General features: G+C 44.9%; 2 protein-coding genes across 5 annotated transcripts; both read right to left on the bottom strand.

The window, feature by feature from the left end:
* Positions 1 to 830: 830 nt before the first annotated feature.
* On the bottom strand, positions 831 to 22811 carry ZSCAN26 (zinc finger and SCAN domain containing 26). 4 transcript variants are annotated; one of them, XR_015768416.1, is made up of 5 exons: positions 10158 to 10427; positions 6573 to 7052; positions 6153 to 6270; positions 2804 to 4063; positions 831 to 1860 (listed from the first exon to the last, which is right to left on the bottom strand). XR_015768416.1 is itself a non-coding variant. In XM_088024177.1 (4 exons), the coding sequence occupies exons 2-4, from the start codon at positions 6999 to 7001 to the stop codon at positions 3162 to 3164; spliced, it is 1449 nt and encodes a 482-aa protein (XP_087880303.1). In that variant the 5' UTR covers positions 7002 to 7052; positions 22284 to 22811; the 3' UTR covers positions 831 to 3161. The 4 variants fall into 4 exon arrangements, 2 of the variants coding, with proteins under 2 accessions (XP_087880303.1, XP_087880302.1); XR_015768417.1 differs by having other exon boundaries at positions 2926 to 4063; XM_088024177.1 differs by lacking the exon at positions 10158 to 10427 and adding an exon at positions 22284 to 22811 and having other exon boundaries at positions 831 to 4063.
* On the bottom strand, positions 14707 to 16436 carry NKAPL (NFKB activating protein like). The gene has a single exon (XM_028091793.2). It carries the CDS (start codon positions 16434 to 16436, stop codon positions 15273 to 15275), a length of 1164 nt encoding a protein of 387 aa, XP_027947594.1. The 3' UTR covers positions 14707 to 15272.
* Positions 22812 to 22830: the final 19 nt, after the last annotated feature.

Below are 22830 nucleotides of genomic sequence, written 5' to 3'. Positions count from 1 at the left end.
AGATAGGCAAATGGACTGTCCTTTTCTCTTACAAATCAAAACTGTTCGCAATATGAAATCCAGTAGAAAAGTAAAGTGTTTCTATGCATAAAAAAAGACCAGTATCTCAAAATACTTTATTAAGGGATTGTATCTGGCCCATGGAGCAGGATGATTTGCTTTCTTTACATTTTCAAAGGTTTTTACAAAATATATGAATTTCTATCATAATAAACAAGAGTTAATTTATTAAGAATTTATGAAGATAAACATGGACAATTGGTATTAAAAATTAAGCAGAAATTATTAGTAACAACAAATCACAATTCGAGTATGTGTGTGTATATATGCACATTAAACAGTGATTATTTTTGACAGGTGAAAATTAGGGTGCTTTATTTTTCCCTTTCTTGTTTTTCCATACTACATTTATAATGGCACACTTATTAATAACTTTATCAGTTTTTTAAACAGGAGAGTGAAGAGGAAATGAAGACACACAAGGACCACTCTTTTTTGAACATTATAGGATACTATCCCAACAGAAAAGCTGATCAGGAGAAGATACTTTGCAACAGAGCTCATCCTTTCTGGGTTGCTGCCCTCTGAATCGACTCTGAGCTTTCCTTCTAGAGCCTCTATCATGTGTTGCACTGCAAGCAAAACCTTCATCAAGACCTGTTATAACATTTTGCCCTTTGTTCAATGTTTCTATATTCTTCTAGAAAAGAAAAGCATGTTATTAAAATATACCTGTATCCAGGGGCACCTGGCTCTTGATTTCAGATCAGGTCACGATCTCAGGGTCCTGGGCGTGCGACCTGCTTGAGACAGTCTTGCCCCCACTTCCCCTCCCCGCCCCCATGCTCCTTCAAAAAAATTTAAAAAATAAATAAAATATACCTGTGTCCAACATTTATGTCCAAGTCGTTATGGGTATGCCCCCAGGGTACTGATGAGAACACCATTTCCTTTGGGACTGTGTGAGGGATTAGGTTGGTTAAGGTATCAACAAATTTAGAAAACTTTATAATGTGTGTACTACAGAATCACCACAAAGAAAGCTAAATTTTCCAAATATTTAAGGCTATATCACTCTTCATACTGTAACTCTTGTTGTCATTGCTTTTTCATGAGAATTGTTTTTTCCTTCTTAACAGAGAAGCAAACAGACATTCTCTGTTCTTTCCTTCTAAAATAGAACAGAATCGAACAGATTTAAACTATGACACAGAGCTGAATGCTTAGGCACTGACCTCAGCACAGCCGTCAAAACACTTGGGAGAAAATTCCTGATACCAACTTAATTTTATTCATCGGCAGATTGAAAGACAGACAGCTTTACGACTTCCTAAGGAATGGAACATGACTGTTTCCATGAAATTCTTCAGAGCCACAAAAAGTTGCTGCTTCTCCCACAGATTTGGTCCTCCTCCAGGAAACGGTATTAACGGTGGCACCTGGTCACACCACACGCAGCAGGTGGGAAGTGGGTCAAAGACTGCAAAGTGCCTGTTCCAGCCTTCATGCCCCCCTTTCTTCCTAGTGACAGAAGCTTAGTTTTTGGCTGGGCACTCCGCAAACCAGAATAAGACACACTCTCCCAACTCCCTTTCCCAAGTTTTGGCCTGTAGAGTATGTGTGGAAGTGACTTCTGGGAGGCTGCTCACAGAGGGCTGGCTGAGCTGGGAGGCATCTTTGTCCTTCTGCCTCTGTCTGCATTTTGCATGTGATGGCTGGAGCTTAAGCAGCCACCAAGGATCATGTGACCACCTCAGGACTGATGGTGTGCACTAGGATGTTGGAGCAGAAGCAGGATCCCTAGTGGTGTCAAGGAAACACTGTATCAGTCCTGGACTGCTTGTCTCCAGATTTTTCCACCTGAGAGAAAAACAAGCTTTTGTGAAGTCACTCCTCGTTTGTCTCTAAACTATATGCAGATGCACCAAACCCTCAACAATGCACGAGGGTTCATTCTCACGGCAGACTGAGACACTTATTCCAGACACAATACCCTATGCAGCCACTGACAATCAGCAAGCAATGATGGTTCAGGAGTGGACTCCCCTAAGCTCAATACTCTTCACCATTACCATAACATTTTGGTATTCACAGTATAAAATCATGATCTCCTCCCAGCTGACTTTATTGTTTGACTTCCAAAGAATTCCAGAACAAGCAACATTTTAAAATTATATTATCAGGGGTATCTAGGTGGCTCAGTCGGTTAAGCATCTGACTCTTGATTCTGGATCAGGTCATGATCTCAGGGTCCTGGGATCGAGCCCTGTGTCGGGCTCCGTGCTCAGCAGAGAGTCTGCTTCTCTCCCTCCGCCCTCCCCCCGCTCATGCTCTCTCTCAAATAAATAAAATCTTTAAAAAATAAATAAAAAATAAAATAAAATTGCATTATCAGTATTAAAAGGAAAAAGTCCAATTTCTTTCCCCACTTACTAAACAGTGCCTATGCAGGAGCCAACTACCCTGGCACCGGAGGTATCAAGTAAGACAGCTGCTACCTGAATTCATTCAAATGACTTATGAAATGTCTTCCATACTTTAAGTAAAACCTCGATTTCCAACTTGAATCAGTGAAGTATTGTGGCAAGAATGGGGTGGGAAGTGGTCAAATTAAATTTTCTTTGCTTTCCAAAATGCTTCTGCTGACTGGGGGTGGGGAAAGTGGCGGATGCCAGTAGGGGGTGGTTAGTAAAACCAGTGGGGGAAATGCCCACCATTAACCTGCACTTTAAGAGTGGTGTATTTCCAAACATCTTTAGTTTTATTTTATAGCTGCTGCTGTAGCAGATGCAAAAATACTGACCTGCTCTTGCTCTGGTCAAGACTATAAATCTGTGGATACTTGACTGACTCACTGGTGACTTCAAAGCCCTCGCTCAATCATGAGGCTCTCTACTACTTGGAGGCGTGCAATCATGCATTTACCATGTTAAAGGCTCAGAGAAGTTCTGCAGTGAAGAATGCGGCTTTGCTTTTTTCCCACAGTCCCATCGAGGATCAAATCACTGTGGTCCAAGGCTGAGCACAAGTGAAGGGACAGAGCCTCCCACTTGGCCGCCTGGAGTTCTCTGAGGCTAGAATTGGCTGGAGTGACTCTTCCGAAAGTGCTGTTTGCTTGTCCACATACTGTCCGTCATGTTCCTTGCAGAGAGGATGCCCCATCAAGCCAGACTGTGTTTGTGGTGGTATCTCTGATGCTGAAAAAGACCCGACCTCTGCCTGAAGGCTTCGCCGCATTCATTACACTCATAGGGTTTTTCTTCGTTGTGGATTCTCACGTGCTGAGCCAGGTGGGAGTTCAGTCGGAAGGCTTTCTGGCATATGGCACACTTAAAAGGCTTTTCTCCAGTGTGAATCCTGTGATGGCGAATGAGGTCCGAGGTCAAACTGAAGGCTTTCCCGCACTCGTTACAGCGATGGCTTCTGGAGTGGCTGTGGATTCTCTGGTGGTGGGTGAGGAAAAGGGCCTGACTGAAGGTCTTCCCACACTCCTTGCACTCACAGGGCTCCTCCTGACTGTGAATTCTCTGGTGTCGGTTGAGGTGGGAGCTGCGCCTGAAGTTCTTCCCACAGTGGATGCACAGGTAAGGTTTCTCTCCAGTATGGATTCTAAGGTGTTCCAGAAGGCCCGCATTCTGGCTAAAGACCTTTCCACACTCTTTGCACTGATAAGGCTTCTCTCCAAGATGGATTTTCTGGTGCCTGACGAGGTGAGAACTTCTCTGAAAGGCTTTCCCACACTCATGACACTGATGACCTTTCTCTCTAGAGTGGATTTTCTGATGTGCAGTAGGACGAGGACTCGGACAAGCCTCAGATTCACAGAGCCTCCCTTGTGTGTGTGTCCCTTCGTGTCTAATCAGGTCTGAGCGCTGGGTGAATCCCTCCCCACAGTCTGAGCATTTATATTCAGTCTTCTCCTTGGGCTTGACCTGCTGCCCTTCCAAGTTAGGGTCCTCATGACGAGGTTCTATGGGTTCAGATGTTTTCCCAGATGATTCCACTCCTCCACAAGAATCTGGCTCTACCACCGTCTTCCTATTCTCAATCTTTGTCTCCTCACCTGAAACATTAAATATATACTACCAATTACTTGTTTTTTAATGCTTAGGGAAGGGAATCTGCAATTAGGAGGAATAAATTTAAATCAAGCCATGTGTGCTAAGTGGAAATGCTGTGGATGCTTGCATCTGCACAGAATATACACGCAACGGTACACAAGAAATTGTTAACAGCGGCTGCTCGGGGGGGGGACGGGGACTGCGGTAGAAGGCAGCTGATCTTAAATGGTTTGAACTTGGGGCGCCTGGGTGGCTCAGATGGTTAAACGTCTGCCTTCAGCTCGGGTCATGATCCCAGGGTCCTGGGATTGAGCCCCCATCAGGCTCCCTGCTCAGCAGGGAACCTGCTTCTCCCTCTCCCTTTCCCTGCTTCTTCCCCTGCTTGTACACACTCTGTCAAAAATAAATAAAAAATCTTAAAAAAAAAAATGGTTTGAACTTGATCATGTGACATACACACAGCACACAAAGTTAGCAAGCACGCAAACAGTCTCAAAGGGCATGGCTGTACATTCTTGAAAATGGTTTGTCAGCTGGAGTATAAAAAAGCGTGGTCAACTGAGGGCCCTGGGGCCAATAAGAAAGAGAAAGTACTGGAAATGAAGAAATGCAGACACAGAGCCCATTTTATCACTGATTGGCTGTGTAATCAAAACCCTCTGGGTTCACTGTCCTCACCAACAGATCAAAACCACTGGGTTTTACCCTCAAGGGTAACATGAAGTTCACAAAAATGTCTTGAACTTTCCCGATCTCCTTGGACAGCAGCAGCTGCCTTCCTGTGTGGCTCAACAGATACCGAGTATCTTGATGCTGTAATAATTTGCTCGTATGTCTGGTACGTGAAAAAGCGTAAGCAATGTCTGATGAATAAAACCTAAGCTCAGACATACAGGGACAGGTGGGCCAGTAGAATGGGCCTTCCAAGGCCAGGAACCTGAATGAAGACGCAAAGTTGGAATGAGACAGAAAGCAGGAGAGAGGTCCTCAGCAGCACCAATAACAAGCTAGCACAAGTTCATGAGTGTGAGCCACATAAAGGCAGCAGATCAACTGCAAAGGGAGAGCACACGAGAGCCAAAGGCAACAGTGGACGACTCGCAAGGAGAAGCCAGAGACAGCGAATCCTGTGCGAGGCACCTTCTGCACATCTTCCTGCGGCCACGCACAGGGGAGGGAGGGCTTAAAGGAAGAGAGATCCTTTTCCAGCAATGATCTAATGACATAAACAACTAAAAAGCGGGGGCGGCTCTGAAACTGGAAAACGACCTGAACTTTGAGTGTAAAACAGCATTTCCAACAGACCAGGAAGGCAAGAGACAGTGTCAAGGATCTACTATGAATACATTTACTTGTCATATTTAAAATATAAGCCCATCATGGGGCGCCTGGGTGGCTCAGTCGTTAAGCGTCTGCCTTCGGCTCAGGTCATGGTCCCAGGGTCCTGGGATCGAGCCCCGCATCGGGCTCCCTGCTCCATCAGAAGCCTGCTTCTCCCCCTGCTCCTCACCCTGCTCATGCTCTCGCGTGCTCTCTCTCAAATAAACAAACAAAATCTTTAAAAAAAATGTAAGGGACAGAAAGAAAGAGGAATTTCAGTGACAAAGAAAATACAATATAGTAAAAAAGGAATTTAGGTAACATTTAGAAACAAAAGACAGTAATAATACTACAATAACTTGAAGGAGACAAGAGAAAATGGGCACTGGCCCACGTGGCTGAGGTTCTTTGCCTCGGGTGAGAAACTAGCGAACCTTGTTTGCTCACCCCCATGGTAACTGGAAGAAGGAGGAGATGAAGCGTGACACAGGAAGGGCCTTTGGTTTCTGCTGAACAGAAACACCAAGGAAAGGATGGGGGGAAATGTTTGGGGTGATGGTAATCTTCCAGATCTAGATTGTGGTGGTGATTAGATGACTGAGTTTTGTCACATTTGTGAAAACTCACTGACCCGGACACTTACAGAGTGATTTCTACCGTGTGTAGATTACACCTCAATAAATCTGACTCAAAACAAACACAAAAGCTGGGCCGCCGGAGGGGACACCAAAGCCCAGCTGTCACACATGAGAAGACACAGCTGTTTCTTACCCTTCTCTTCTTCAGGCTTTGGGACGTCACGCTCAGGCTGGACCTGCGGCTCCCGCGCTGCTTCCACAGGGGCTGCCTCCTCTGCGAGCATCTTCTGCTTCTTTGCCTGGTCTGGGCCCTAGGGACGGTTATGTAGGGACAGTTAGGGACATGTGGGCTTAGGAGGAAACTGTTCAGGAAACACTTCTACGTGAGAAAGGAGTCAAGAGAAACCGGGGGTCGGAGAAAAGCGGCTAGGGAATCAGTACGTTCAGTTCATCCCAGCAGACAGCAGGGGAGGCTGACCTACAGCTACGAGCAGCCGGACTGGAAAGAAACTGAACCAAAGCTTAGCAGTTCTCCTGTTACTGAGCTCATGCCCACCTCGCCGGCCCAGGTCTCAGCTCCCGCTTTTCTACAAAAAACGAATCTGCTCCTTACCACATGTTGTCCTGCTTCTCCAAGCTCTGGCTGCAAATCCTCCAGCACAACCACCACCTCGTCCCCGCTCTCCGGGTGCTGCTCCCGCACCCGGGCCTGCAGCTCCTCGGGCAGGATGGTCAGGAACTGCTCCAGCACCAGCAGCTCCAGGATCTGCTCCTTGCTGTGCGTCTCGGGCCGCAGCCACCGACGGCACAGCTCCCGGAGCCGGCTCAGCGCCTCGCGGGGTCCTGTGGTCTCTTCATATCGCAACTGCCTGAACTGTTTGCACAGCGGTTCTTGTCCAAGGCCGGTGCTGTTTCCTGGCAGCTTGAATCCCTGTTCCCAAGTAGAGCAGGGGTCCTCCTTCCCTGTCTGAAGCCCCTCCTTCTTCAGATTCAGCGGAGCTGGGGAATGGGCATTAGCCAGTGCTGTCGCCATCCCCAGCATCAGCCGGCTGGTGCTCTCTGCCCCGGAGAACTTCCTTTTCACGGTCTCCTCCTGAAAGTGTAAAAACAAGAATCACGGAAACAGGTGGCTCGGTTGGTTAAGCGTCTGCCGTCGGCTCAGGTCACGATCCCAGGGTCCTGGGATGGAGCCCCATATCGGGTGCCCTGCTCAGTGCCCCTCCCCTCCCCCCAACCTCAAATAAATAAATAAATCTTTACCCCCCCCCCAGAAAAGAATCACAGAAACAGTAGCAGAGTAGTAACAGTAACCACAGCAGTACACCTGTTGGCTTCATGCAATTCCAATAATTACTATCAATTCCCTTCTCTCCGAAACAACCATTCCTAAAAACAGAACACACATACAAAAGGAGAAAACTCTGTTCTACACAAGACTGCCAGCTGACAGAGCAGGAATAACAAATCTGAAAAGATCACCATTTTGCAGCTTGGTGAAATAAGTAATTGAATCAAAGACCACAAATGGGTAAAGTCACTGGGCAAAAGGAGTGGGGAGAAAGGACATTCTCACAGTCTCCAAGAACCACCATACTGACTGCTTATTAATTACAAAAAAACAATGGAGACATCTGGCAGCCACAAACTTAAATGATCAAGCCCAGCAACACCAACAGTCAGACAACTGAGCTTGTGCCTTATCACTTATGCAGCATTTTTACTAAATGTTTCTTTTTTTTTTAATTTTATTTATTTATTTGAGAGAGAGAGAATGAGAGATAGAGAGCACGAGAAGGAAGAGGGTCAGAGGGAGAAGCAGACTCGCTGCTGAGCAGGGAGCCCGATGCGGGACTCGATCCCGGGACTCCGGGATCATGACCTGAGCCGAAGGCCGTCGCTTAACCAACTGAGCCACCCAGGCGCCCCTTTACTAAATGTTTCATATGAATCTAATAATGAGGAGACTTTCCAATAAATCCTGAATGCAGCTCATCTACAACAGTCAATTTCACAAAAATAAAAAGAGGTATTGTTCTGGATTAAACAGACACCTAAATGAACTGTGAAAATTGGCTCTTGGTTTTAAAAACACTATAAAACCTGGTTGGGCTCCAAATACAGCTTTGCTGTTATGTAGTCCTGGATGTGGAGATGGTAACTCCCACCTGATATATATGTACATATATATCCCAGGACCCTGGGATCATGACCTGAGCTGAATATATATATAGATACACACACACACATACATACATAGGTAAAAAATGGACTTAGAATTTAAAAAGTCAAATCCTACTGTTCTTAATAGAAATGAAAAAGTCAAAGAAAGTGATGGTTATTAGCCAGAAATAAAAGTTTCGTATTGCAACGGTTAATTTTATGTGAAAACTTGATTATGAGGTGCCTAGATATTTGGTCAAACATTATTCTGGGGGTTTCTGTGAGGGTGTTTTGGGATGAGAGTAACATTTACATCAGTGCACTGAGTAAAACAGACGCCCTCTATAATGTAGGTGGGCTTCGTCCAATCAGTTGAAGGTCTCAATAGAACAAAAAGGCTGACTCTCCCCCAAGTAAGAGAATTCTCCCTGCTTGACTGCCTTCACACAGAGACATCAGCTTTTTTCCTGCCTTCAGACTCAAATGGAAACACAGGCTCTTCCTGAATCTCAGGACTGCTGGCCTTCTACTTCTTACTGTCACTGCACCATCGGATCCCCTGGTTCTCAGGCCTTTGGACTCAGAATGGAACTAAACCATCGGCTCTCCTGGGTCTCCAGCTCACTGACTCACCCTGCAGATCTTGGGGACTTGCCAGTCTCTGTAATTCCATGAACCAATTCCTCATAATTAATCTGTCTCTGTGTGTCTATGTCTATGTATTTCCTATTGGTTCTGCTTCTCTGGAGAACTCTAATACAGATACATAGCATAGGTTGCTGAATTAGTGGTGGTCATTTCTATGACATGACTAAATGCATCAAACACAATATATAATAAATAATATGATAAACGGACACTTCCAGCCTACTTTCACATCTTGTGCATCAGATCAATCAAGATCTATTGATTCTGCCTAAATAGCTCTCAAATCTACCCTCCCTTCTTCATCCCCCTTGCCACCATCTCCTCCTACCCAGACTACTGTGACTGGTCTTCTGACTCACCAATCTATTTCCCACACTGCAAACAGTGATATTTCTAAAGAGAAGATAGGATTGTATCTCTGCTGTGCATTTACTGCATTTAGTGACTCATCACTTACCTTAGCATCAAGTTAAAGACATCTAATATGGCTTAAAATTTTTTATGATCTAATGAACTTTCAGGTCCTCAAATTTATGATACTCTTTCCTGTTCCTGGGTCCTTCCACATCGAACACTCAACTCCCCAATTTTTTTTCTCCTTAGTGCCCATATACCCTTCATGTCTCAGAATAAAACAATAAGCCAACACAACTGTTTTATGTACTTTGAGTGTCAGTGCATTTAATCTTCACACAACTGTATCAAGACACAGTTGCCAACTTCACTGCACAGAGAAGGATACTGAGACATGGAGAGTTTAATAACTTACACAAGATCCCAAAGCTCAACCTCAGATCTTTCCTCCAAGAGCTCTTAAACCCTTGGACTTAACTTTGCCTTCTCTCTCTCTCATAATCCACATGTGATCCAACAGCAAAGCCTGCTGGCTCCGCCTTCCACGTAGATCACTAATCTGACCAGGACTAACCACTTCTACAATAATACAAGTTCAAGATAGCCTCATCTCCTACCTGAATTACTTGCAATAGTTCCCCTGATTCCATTCTTGCGGCCTTACGGTCTTATCTCATCGTGAGTTCCCAGCTACAGATGCTTTAAAACATGAATCGGATCATGTTTTCCCGCTGCTTAAAATCCTCCAAAAATTCTTCACACCAAGAAACGACCAAATTACTTCCACAATAAAACGCCCACTTCCACACACCTCCTCCCGCTCCCCAACCTCTCAATACGGTCCTCTACAAACCCCGCCCCCCGCTCCTGACGGTCGGGTCTACATGCCCGGTCTCCTTGCTATTGCTCGAGAATGCCCAGCACCTCGGAGGCCTTTGCACTTGCTGTTCCCTCTGAAAGCGCGTGCCCCCAAAGGCCACACAGGTCTTTCCAGGTTCTTCAGGTTTCTGCTCAAGCACTGCCTTCTAAGGCTTACCTTCCAACACGTGTTTCAAATTGCGCTCAATGGATGAAACAAGTGCAGCCTGAGTTGGGCCCAGGTCAGCAGATCCGCAGCTTCAGGACGCCCCCGGCCCCAGCCCCGGCCTGCGGGCCCTCTGTCGCAGCACCTAGGGCACCAGCTGCTCCCCAGCCCGGGTCTGCGGGGCCTTCCCAGGCGGAGCGCACACACCACGCACCCAGCGCCGACCCTCAGCGGTGGCCAGGCGCGCTCCAGCACGGTCCGCGACCCTCGCCCAGCCCCAGACGCCCGCCTCCCAGCGCACCGTCGCCTCCGCTCTAGGCACGCGGGAGGACCGCGGCTCGATGGTGTCCGGCTTCCGGCGCGCGGCTGGGGGCGGAGCTCCGCCCCCCGGCGGCGTGCAGGTGCGAGCGCGGGCGGTCCTCGTCTGCGCGCCGAAGTTGGTTTTAGTAGCGCGAGAACGGGCCAGCTCGGTTTACTGTTAGCGTGAAGAACCGGCATCTCTACTTTGCTCACTCACAAATTAAACACAGACGCGTACCTTTCCATTTCTCCCCAATTTAAAAAGTCGTCAAACACAGCGGCAAAAATAAATGACACCGTTTTGGCGTTTTGTGTGGGTTTTTTTTTTTTTTTGTAGTATCAAAGAATTGAAGATTAAATTGAACAATGAAAATATATTTGTATTGAAATACTTAAGGTAGGGCGCCTGGGTGGCTCAGATGGTTAAGCGTCTGCCTTCGGCTCAGGTCATGATCCCAGAGTCTTGGGATCGAGTCCCGCATCGGGCTCCCCGGGAGCCTGCTTCTCCCTCTGCTTCTCTCTCTCTCTCTCTCCTCCTCTGTCTCTCATGAATAAATAAATAAAATCTTAAAAAAAATACTTAAGGTAATGAAAAATTAAGTAGATTACTATAAAAGTATAATCAGCAATACTTTGCAGAGAATGTAGGTTTCAAGGGGAAAAAAACATATCACTTTACCAAAATAATTCTACAGAAGAAAAGAGAAATATTCCTTCTTATTCACCTTACCAAAAACTTTTTTATAGTCTTTGAATAAAATAAATCCTTTTAAAAATCTAAACAACTTGTTTAATTAGTTGATAGTTTTGAAATATCATTAAATATACTAATCATTGTTTTATGACAGGTAATTTATTTGGTGTTTTCAGCACTGAAATTATCACAGCAAAAGAAAAAAACACGTTTCATTACAACAACAAGGAGAGTTAACATTTCCTCCTTGGGTACCAGAAGCTTGGAAGTATCTTTTAGAAATAGCAATTAAATATATTCACCCTAAAACTTCCTTAGGCAAACAAATGCAGTCAATGCAAATACTTTACTAATTAGAAGTTAACATTTTTTTTATAGAAAACTCATATGTCTGGTTTTCTTTCTTTCAAAAGAAGGGCTTATATATTTTTCAAAAATTATGTAAGAGATAAACAAAATTTAATTTAAAAAGGAAGTAAATATATCTTAATTGACTGCCCCTTTCAAACTCCCTACCATGGCTGGCTTCTTAAACATCACTCATAGTATCAAGGCTTAGATTATTGGCATTGTATTGAATAACCCATGAAATTCAAAAGGTAGGGGCACCTTGGTAGCTCAGTCATTAAGCTTCTGCCTTCTGCTCAGGTCATGATCCCAGGGTCCTGGGATCAAGCCCTGCATCGGGCTCCCTGCTCGGCGGAGAGCCTGCTTCTCCCTCTCCCACTCCCCCTGCTTGTGTTCCCTCTCTCACTGTCTCTCTCTCTGTCAAATAAATAAAATCTTTAAAAAAAAAAAGAAAAGAAACGTCAAAATGTAGTTTAACACACAGAGTTAAAAAAAATTCAAGATCTGCATTTTTAAGTAGTCTGTACTTTTGGAAGGGGTAGAGGTAGATAAGAATTAATAAAGATGCTATCTTACAGGACAGACTACATGTTGCTAATTTTTAAAAATCAATTTTCAAATTTGAGATTATCATTTTACAGGATTATCTTTATTTTTGTAAACAAAATGGTGGTCCGTATGTTTTCATCAGGTCCATTCTTAAGATATTCAAAATGAAAGCTTCTTTTTCTATAGGATCTGTAGAGGCACTATTGCATTACAAGTCATGCTACCATGCTATAGCATAAGATAGCCATTCTTATCTTTTTGTAATGATGCTTTCTGCTTTTCTCTCTGCTTCCACACATTCAGCAAAATATTATTCATTATTCTGAATTTTAAATAGAAAATTATGTGACCAGTGATTGTTCTAAACAATAAAAAACCTACAAATGAGTCCAATAAACTTAACTCATAGTTTTATATGAGGAAATCTATAACTTTAAACCATCATATGAATAAACAAAGAAAAATCCTAGGGGCGCCTGGTTGGCTCAGTTGGTTAAGCATCTGACTCTTGATTTCAGCTCAGGTCCTGATCTCAGGGTTGTGAGATTGAGCCCCGTGTTGGGCCCTGCACCCAGCGGGGAGTCTGCTTAAGACTGTCTCTCCCTCTCCCTCTACCCCTCCCCCAGACCCGCTCATGCTCTCTCTAAAAAAAAAAGAAAGAAAAAATGAAATGCCATTTTTCACCTATTAGATTGGCAAAGATCAAAAGGTTTAGAAGTACAATGTTGTTGGTGATGTAGGTGTGTAAACTGGTACATCTTATTTACAAAGCAGTACCAGTGTGTAAACTGGTACTGCTTATTTAGAAAGCAATGTTGCAAAATCTATTAAAATGTAAAAGCACATAGAACATGTGACATTCTTAGATTTTTCCTGACCACCCTATCAAAAACCTCCCCCTATTATTGTCTCTAGTCCCTTATTTTCTTCATAGCATGCCGCAGTTAATACATACTTGTCTGGTAGTTTTTTAAAGGTCTATCTCCTCCAGTAGAATGTAAAATTCTGTTGTGATGGCAAGGATCAAACTTAACTTGCTCTCTGGTTTATACCCAGTACCTGCCATAGTGCCTAGCATATAAAAAGCACCTAATAAATATTTTCCACTTAATCCAAGAATTCCACTTATAGGTGGTCATTTTTAGATGATCCAAAGAATTCTTTTTGACCCAATAATTCTATTTCTAGATGACAATGCTACAGATAATATTCTCACATATCCACAAAGATTTTCACTTCAGTACTGTGTAATTGCAAAATATAGGAAACATCTTAAACATCCAATAAAATATGGTCCTTTCATTCAGTAGAACATTATAAAGTCATTAAAAAGAATAAGATTTATATGCATCGATTAAAACATCTCCAAGATGTACTAAGTGAAAAAGGCAAGGTGTAAGTTCATGGGTGAAATGTGGTATGGTTTGTTTCTAAAGATAGAAATATACATATGGGGCGCCTGGGTGGCTCAGTCGTTAAGCGCCTGCCTTCGGCTCAGGTCATGATCCCAGGGTCCTGGGATCGAGCCCCGCCTCGGGCTCCCTGCTCGGCGGGAAGCCTGCTTCTCCCTCTCCCTCTGCCTGCCGCTCTGCCTACTTATGCTCTCTCTCTCTCTCTCTCTCTCTGCTCTCGCTTTCTCTGTGTCAAATAAATAAATATAATTAAAAAAAAAAGAAATATACATATGTAATATTGGCTTTTACCAGTGCTCCCCAATACTCTGGGGAAATTCTCAAGGTAGTGTGGTCCAGTGCCAATCAAGTCATCTACTAGGATGAAGGTGCCCTTCCACCTCATACTGCCCTGTGAGATTCTAGAACCCCACCCCTTCACCCTCAGCTCTGTGGGGCTCCGTAGGGTCTTAAGCCTTGAAAAGGGGCTCCCTTTTTCAAATGAGATAGTTTGCTTAGCGATGAAATGAAGTCTTAGGATTCAGGCAGATGTCACTGGATGACAATGAAGGCTTTGTCACGGACCATGAACGGAGCTCACTCTAAAGCCCTAACGACGGAGCCGGAGCCGGGCTTTCAATGCTTAACTTTGTTGTCCATGGGGTCCCTCCTGATCTGACCTTTTCGGGAACTCCACCAACTCCATCCTTTATACCTTCTCATTTTTTTCTGTCTCTTCTTAGTCTAAGGTGGCACCTAGTCTACTCTTTGGAAGACCCAAGCACAGTGGACCTTCGTCTTTACTTTTTAGATCTATTTTTATGGATCAACCCTATGTCCCCTTCAGCCAGATATTCCCCGATAGTCAAAAGCAAGCTTCAGGAAAATTTTGGCTTTCAGCACATGAACTGTGTTTTTTAGAAATCCTTCAAAACTATAGTGGGCATTTGTCGGTCGACTATACACCTTCCCAGCATTACCCTGATTTTCATTCAGGTATCCACTTCCTCCCCATGTAGCCTATAAATTGACTATACTCACAGCTCCAGGAGGAGGCCTATCTCCGCGACAACAGTACCTTTTTTGAGAGTGGGCATGTGACCTAAGCTAATCCAATTTGGGTCAATCTCAGGATGCTTGTTTGGAATGCCAAGACAGAAATGTTTTTGCTCCTCAGAGGTGGACCAGGAAGTATATAACCAAACTCAGGACCTTTGGCAACCCTTTTGGAAACCAGGCTACGGAGGAAAATGACCCATGGAGAAGAAAAAAGTCAAGGTCCCATAAAGCCATGCGGGAAACCCATTTTCCTGCAGGGCTTTTCAGTTACACGAACCAATAAACTTCCTTTATTTTTTAACTCAATCTGTTAACTGCAACCAGAAGTATACACTCATTTGAATCCTTTGTTCCTTCTGGGATTCTTCTGGTCCTCCTGGGGGCATGTGAAGGGCTCCATGAGGCCCCTCGAGAGAGAGAGGTCAGGGTCAACAGGGAAGATAATCTTCAGGTTAGTAACTCCAACCTTTATCCTGCAATGTGCTTGTATGTACACAGAACTTACGTGTATAAAAGACATCAAACAGAGATCTCTTTGGGGAGAAGAATCAGGGACTACGATGAAAGACCTTTTATTAACTCTCCGACTGCAGTATTTGAGTATTTAAGCCATGTGCACATATTAAATTAAAAATAACAAAATAAATCGGTAACGAGATCTCAAACGGCAGCTTTTTCTCGACGGACTTTCTAACATAGTCGATACAGTAGCACCATGAGGTCTTTTCACACTACTTTGGTCATGTAAAATTGTCGTCAAAAGTCCTGCTGGACAACAGAAAGTCCTTACTTGTCATCTTTCCCTTTCGTCTTTCTGTACACCATGTCCCGGAAGCTGGCTAGAATCTTGTTCTCTCTCTTCCGTCTCTCTTCCTGGTTAAAGGATGCAAGGGCTCTCTTCTCATCGGCGCTGTAGATCTGGTTCTCTTTCCGCAGCCGTACAGCCTCCATCCTGCGATGCCTGCTACCACTCATAACATAACCTGAGCATTCAAATGAAGCAATCTCTTCGCTCGTCAGCCCAATTTCACCTCTTCGTGGGATTCGCTTTCCAGCTTTTACGTACTCAGCCATCGCCGCGCCTTCCCCTGGGAGCAGAGCGTGGCCATAGTTCAGAGGCTTCTCATCCTGGGCGCTGTGTGTTACAGGTGCTTCTGGACCCACCAGATCCGTGGGACCGGCCGTCTCCGCCCGCTTCAGCCGGGCGTCTTCCGGCAACTCCCCTTCTGAACCTCTGAAGCTCGAGTCACTGGATTCTTTTTTAGTCTTCTTAGTCTTCCTTTTCCTGTTTTTTTTCCCCCTGTGTTTCTTTTTCTTCTGCTTCTTCTTGGCTTTTTTGGCTCTCTTTTTATCATCATCAGAGCTAGAATCCGTGTCGGAGTCTGAATTCCTATCACTATTATCAGAATATTTCCTATGCTTCCTTTTGGACTTTTTATTTCTTTTTTTCTTGCTTTTTGAACGACTGCTCTTCCTTTTTTCTTCGGAGCTGGAGTCTGAACTGCTGGTCTTCTGAGTCTTTACCTCATCGTCCTCCACGGGGGTGTGCTCATCGGAATCCGGCTCAGGAAACTTTGGGGACAGCCCCCACACCTCCGGCGCTCCCAACTCCCCAACCCTCTGTCTCTCTCCCAGCCTCCTCCGCCGGTCGCCCACACAGTGGTGGTGGTGGTAGCGGTACCCGCCGCAGGAGACGGAAGAGGAGGAGAAGGCGTCGGTGCGGGACGCCGGGGCCTGCTCTCGAGGGCGGCCGGGCGGGCAAGGGGCGCCAGCGCCCGACCCTCCCCGCGGAGGCCGGAGGCCCTCAAGGCCGCGGGAGTGCGAGCGGGCACGGCCGCCCAACGGGGAGCGTCTGGCCTGCGCGGACGGCGGGCTCCCCGACGAGCCGCGTCGCCACCCCCGAGAGCCCGCGGCGTCCTCGGGGTAGCGGGCCCGGGACACCGGGGCCATGACGCACGCCCCCACCGGCGACCAAAGGACCAACGCGGGCCGCTCCCGCAGACGCAGCGGCGGCCCGCCTGGCCGCCCCCCGCTCCGGCGCGTCAGCACCGCCGCTGCCGCGACTTCCGCTTCCGGCGGATTTGCTCGGCGAGGCCGCCGCGCGGGCGGGGACGGGAGACGCCGGCGTTGGAGGCGGCGCTGGGGCCGGGGGCGGGCGGCGAGGCGGCGCTCGCGCCTCGGGTCTGCGTCTGTGCCCTGCGCCGCGGTCACAGAAGAGGGGCTTGTACCGGTGACTCCGCTGCTGCTCCGACGTCGTCGTCGCCGCTTGGATAGTCGCCTTCAACCGTCTTGGTGTCCTTCGCTCCTCCTTGCTGCCCTCGGCGCTCTTTATCATTGCCCCTTGGTGGAGGGTTCCTACTTCCCACGCTCCTCTGTTGGTCCTCGGAAAGGAACCTGTGCACCGTCTTCGTGGAGGAACTACTTCGAGGGAATTGCAAACCCCACTTGGGCCTCCTGGAGGCAAGAACCAGAACTTCTTCTGGAATCGAAGTTTAAGCTCAGCCTCTGAGCCAAGCGAAGGCCAGAGTTAACGATTTTAATCGCTTCTCGGCCTTTTGGCTAAGATCAAGTGTGGCTTTAATTCTTAAATTCACAGACTTTTCTACCCCTGAAATGCAGGGAGGCATCCAACCCAGTCTTGTAGATGTCTCCTAACCTGGTTAATTTCTCCAGAAACTTTGTGATTGGGAACCACTTTCTGCACACACTTTGTTCACTCTCTGAAATGTGACCATTTGCGTTTCGTGCAAGATCATTTTTCTTTGATCTTAAAATGTATGTAGGCATATACCATCGTCTTGGTTCTCTGTAGTTAAGTTGAATATCCAGTAGAGGGGGCCTCCAAGCTAGCTGCTGACTCCTTCCTCCTGACCCTCTGCTGAAAAAGTTCAGACACTGGGCTCCTACCCTGGAGTATTACAGCGGCTACAAGACCTCTGATCTTCACCCCTTGGGCAAGCAGTTGAACATCCTGCTGATTTTGCTTCTTTGTAATAGGCTCAAGACTGTGCATTCCAAGTATTGTCACCAGGTCTTCTTTGAAGTCACCAAAATCTCTCCCTGGGACATGTTGAAGCTGGAGGAGATTTTGAACTATTACTTATTCTGAGGCTTAGAACCAGCACTCTGGCAGCAGCCACCAGGGCCAGGCAGGCATTTAATTAAATAGGCTGCATTTATTCTGTCTCTGAATTTGTCTTTTGATCACTTTGCTCCATTTTTACTCTTTGTCTTCCCAAACTGATAATGTTGTAAATATTTAAGTCTTTTAATGAAAGGAAATAAATTATTATAGTATTTGATTAGAAACTTAATAAAAATTACACAGGAAAGTAATAATTAATACACTTTTTGTAAGACAGGTTTTCTAACGGGAAGAATAAAAAAATTGAGGAATAACATTTTGCTTAATTGGGGCGCTACCATTATAGGACAAACACAGCCATAGATAATATGTAAATGAACATGAATGTGTTATAATAAAACTGTAGTCACTGAAATTTGAATTTCTGCAATTTTCACATAGTCTTCTGATTTTTCCTCAACAATATGAAAATATAAAATAATTTCTTGCTCACGCCATATAAAAACAGGCAGTGGGCCAATTTTGGTCTGTAGACAGTAGTTTGTTGACCCCTGATTTAGTAGAGAAAGCAGTGGGACAAAAAATATGCTGATAGGAATAAAAATAAATGCCTACCATACCTTTTTGGGGGGAGGGGCTTTTATTTTCTTAATTTTATTTATAGATGAGCAAATATAGAGCACAAAAATGTATTTGAAGATATTTTTTTAAAAAATGGTAGTTTGGGGGGCACCTGGGTGGCTCAGTCGGTTAGGTGGCCAACTCTTGATTTCAGCTCAGGTCAGGATCTCAGGGTCCTTGGATCAAGCCCTGCGTTGGGTTCCATGCTCAGTGGGGAGTCTACTTGAAGATTCTCTCTCCCTCTCCCTCTGCCCCTAGGCTTGCTTGTACATGTGGCTGCTCTCTCTCTCAAATAAATAAATCTTAAAAAAAAGAAAATAGGTAGTTTTTGAAATAGCAATACATTCTAATCATTAAGAAAAGCACCAGATGTTGAAAGCTCAGCTAAAATGAAATTGTTCTCACAGGTAATATTTTACGATCTTTCTCAAAATTGTTTTCCATAAATTTTCCTGGTGTGGCGGCTGCTGAGCCCAAGCCTCCAGGAAGGGGAAAACCACCTGGGAAGAGTGCTGCCCACAGTCTGGGTTTTTTTGTTTGTTTGTTTATTTTTACAATAAATGCACACGCAGTATTGTAAATGTATTTTCTTTCTTATGATTTTGTGAAGGGTGGACTACGCCTGGGCCGGCGCTCCTAACCACCGTGCTGTTGAAGGGGCGATCCTACAGCCGTTTTAAAGCTGTATTCAGGGCGCCTGGGTGGCTCAGTTGGTTAAGCGACTGCCTTCGGCTCAGGTCATGATCCCAGGGTCCTGGGATCGAGTCCCATATCGGGCTCCCTGCTCAGCAGGGAGTCTGCTTCTCCCTCCGACCCTCTTCCCTCTCATGCTCTCTATCTCTCATTCTCTCTCTCTCAAATAAATAAATAAAATCTTTAAAAAAAAAAAAGCTGTATTCAACCTCTTCTCTGCACATTATCATTTTGTAGTGTTACTTTCTGTATTTTTAGGTTTTGCCTTTTACTTTCTCCCTGATACGTTTCTAGGCATCGCAAAGTCAAGAATCACACTTTTCATTTCTTTTGTGATTTCTCCCAAACTCCACTTTGTATCTGGGGTGAAATAAAATAAACACGCCTGGATGAATGAATTAATCAGGGACCCTCTCACTGTAGAAACAAGACTCTTGCTTAAACGTGCAGTTTCTAGGAAAGAGACTGGTAGTGGAAGTTAGGAATAGAGTGTGAAGAGACATGAGGGAGACTCCTAGCAGTGCCACTTCCTCACCAATGGAAGTCGGAGGAGATAAATATAAAAATGCTTAATGGATTCTAATGTTGTGTCTATACAGAGCCAGGAGTAGGGTGAGGTGAGAGAGGCACTGAGGGCCCAAATCTAAGGACACATTCACTCTCTTAAATTCTGTGACCTAAGTGCCTCTCTCACCTCACCCTACTCCCAGCTCTATAAACAATAGGTGTAGACAAAGGAGCATCCTATTTTTCCTGATGCAACATATAAAAGAAACTCTGTTGAATTATCTATAGTCTCACACAGAGGATACAGAATTAGGAAAAATACTGCATAATTTTGGAACTAGTACAGTTCATGTTGTAACAGTTTTGTAAGAATCTATACGGTTGATTCCCTTAATACAAAGGATGGCAAAATACCTAACACGTAGGCATTTTTAAGGTTTCTGTGCAGGTTGGAGAATTGTTTCTTCTCCATTGTTCTGAAGGTTTCTATATACTGATGCCTAGAAGGGTCAGACCTGCCTCTAACAGTTAAAGCAACATCTCAACTGTTACTTGGACACTTAATTTGATCTTAATATTACCATTAAGGTGTGTCAGGATTAAGTTTTTATGTCTGTAAGCAATAAACAAGAAGAAATATACCATCTGAGGGACTTTTGGAGACCTCAGAATTAAATCAAAGATACCTACTTATAGTTTTCAACATAATGAATATAATGGGGAAATATAAGCACTTGGTGTAATGTACTTCTTTCCCATGTTCTCAAATTCTATTTTCTACTCCCCTGAATCTGCTTCTTCAGGTATGACTGAAATTCCAGTCTTATTCATGGGACTCTAAATTCCCCAAGCTGAGAGAGTAACCCTTGTTACCTGGACAGTGACTGATGAATAGTATAGGTGAGGGGCACTGTTCATGAGTTCATGAGAAACAATAATGGGTAAAAATTTCACTGGGTAACTGAAGCTCTGAATAACAAAGCTTCTAGTCCTAACTTTGCTACCAATTAGGTGAGGAACTTGACCAGCCCCTAAATTTCTCTGTGCTCAGCATAGAAGTGAGTCTTTTAGTTTCTAGGGAGCTTTAAAAGCTGATCATATTGGGGTCCTTGGCTGGCTCAGTCAGCAAGCACGGGACTCATGGTCTCGGGGTTGTGAGTCTGAGCCCCATGTTGGGTGTAGAGATTACTTAAAAAATAAAATCTTAAAAAAAAAAGTTGATCATATCTTTAAAAGGTCATATAGCCATACTATCATTTTTTAATCTTCTCTGGCAGCAAGGTGACTGCTCCTCAACAGGTAAAAGCAGTGTAGCGGTTAAAATATGTCTACAGTGAGGCACCTGGGTAGCTCAGTCGGTTAAAGTTAAGCATCTGCCTTCGGCTCAGGTCATGATCCCAGCGTCCTGGCACCACTTAAAGGCTTTTGGACTGAGTTATTCAAGAAAGAAGTAGGACTTCGTATACTTAAAAGGTAAATTTCTGTGGAAAACTTCAAATATGTACAAGTGTAAAGAGAATATTACAATGAACCCCTATGCCTCTCGCTCAACTTCAACAGCTATCGTGGTACATTTCTTTGTGTGTTTTCTCTAGTTCTGAGTATTTTATGTATTTATTTTAGGTAGGCTCCATGCCCAGTGTGGAGCCCAACGTGGGGCCCAAACTCAGAGCTTAAGACCTGAGCTGAGATCAAGAGTCTGAGGCTAAACTGAGCCACCCAGGTGCCCCTAGTTCTGATTATTTTAAAGCAAATCCAGACATTATATCAGTACACCCACAAGTACCTCAGTATAAATTTCTATCAAATGAGGACTTTTTTCCTTAACATAACCCCAATATCATTATGACAACTAAATTGATAGTAACTTCTTAATATCATCGTGTTTTAGTTTTCCCAGTTGTCCCAAATGTGTTTTTTACACCTGTTTTGCTCTGATCAGGTTCCAAATAAGGTTTGCATTTGGCTGATACATCTATTCAGTCTCCTTTAATCTAAAACAGTTCCCGTTTCTCTGCTGCCTTTTCAAAAAATGCCATTTATTTGTTGAGGATCCAGGTTTTTCTGTCCTATGGAATATCCCACATTCTGAATTTTATTTATTGCTTCTTTTAAGTACCATTGAGCTCATTAATTCTCAAACGTACCTGCATATCACAACTACCCATGAAAATTTTATAGTTATGCACACCTAAGTTCCATCCTTCAACCTTCTGATTGAATTGATCTTGGTTGCAACCAAGATATCAAGCTGTTTTAATGCTCCCCAATAATTCTAACGTGCCATGCAGTGTGAAAAATGCTAACCTGCTTCTGAATCTCACCGATATGCAACTATTAGGATCTAGAAATCTAATTTGATTCAGGTTCACTTATTTTGCCAACAATACTTCATAGCAATGCCTTGTACCTCTTGTGGCAGCTCATCAAGAGAAAAGTATTTTCTAGTAGTTTTCATTTGTAACAGCCTTTGGGACCTCTCCTTTTCTTAAGTCCTATCCCTTCCTTACCCTTTGAACGGCAGAGGGATAGACTGAGGAATAAAAACTCAGGAAGGTACCAGCATGGTATTTTTCCACTTTATAAACTTCTATACCAAACTTGCATTCCACTGAGTAGAAAGGGGACTCCGGACATCTCAGTCCAGCAAAATAACTGCTGTCACTTCTGGCTTAAATCTCGTCCCCTCTGGCTCAAAGGAATCTCAGGGTTTCCTTCCATTTTAGTGAAGGCCTAGCTTACTATAGGTCAGCCATTCATTATTCTAAGAACTTTACATACACAAAAAACTCATTTACTGCTCACAACATCCCTACCTACTATTACTACCCCCAGTTCAGATTGGAAAAGTCAGGCACAAAGAGGTTATGTAGTTAACGGAGGTCACCCACCTCGTAAGTGTAAATAAAGCCAGGATTAGGAGCCCAGGGATCTTGACTTCAGTCCGTGGATCTACTCACTGAGCCAGACTCTGAATGGGAACTGGGAAGAAACAAAAAGCAAGCAAGCAGGAGGGAATCGGGTCCCGAAAGCAGGGACAGCAGAGCTCCCCGACGGAGGGCGCCGCACAAGCCTGGCTGCTGAAAGGAGGCCCTGGAAAACGGAAAGTGGTAACTGGTGGGGGAGGGCGCGGACTTCTCGTCAGGTCGGCTGGAGGGGTCGCAATGGCTTCGCGGGCGGCTTGCTGCCTTCAGCGTGGGAAGGATGAATGGAAGCCGCCTGGACGGGGATAGGGAGGGCGTTCCTCCAAGCCTTTGACCTTACAGGGCAGGATAGTGACAGCCGGAGGCCGGCAGGGACCCGGGGCAGCCACTGCTCTCTCCCGAGCAGGCGCCCGGTGATGGCTCCGGCTGCTTGTGCAGGCCCTCCTGCCAGGGCGCTCAGCTCGCCGAGGAAGCGGACCTCCTTCTGGACGTTAGTGTCCGATGCACACGCCAG

The sequence above is a fragment of the Eumetopias jubatus genome, unplaced genomic scaffold, assembly GCF_037043125.1.
Source record: "Eumetopias jubatus isolate StellerSeaLion01/CBP00866 unplaced genomic scaffold, mEumJub1_p1.0 scaffold_6, whole genome shotgun sequence".
In the NCBI taxonomy this organism is placed as follows: domain Eukaryota; kingdom Metazoa; phylum Chordata; class Mammalia; order Carnivora; family Otariidae; genus Eumetopias; species Eumetopias jubatus.
This window is presented reverse-complemented; position numbering and strand designations above follow the sequence as displayed.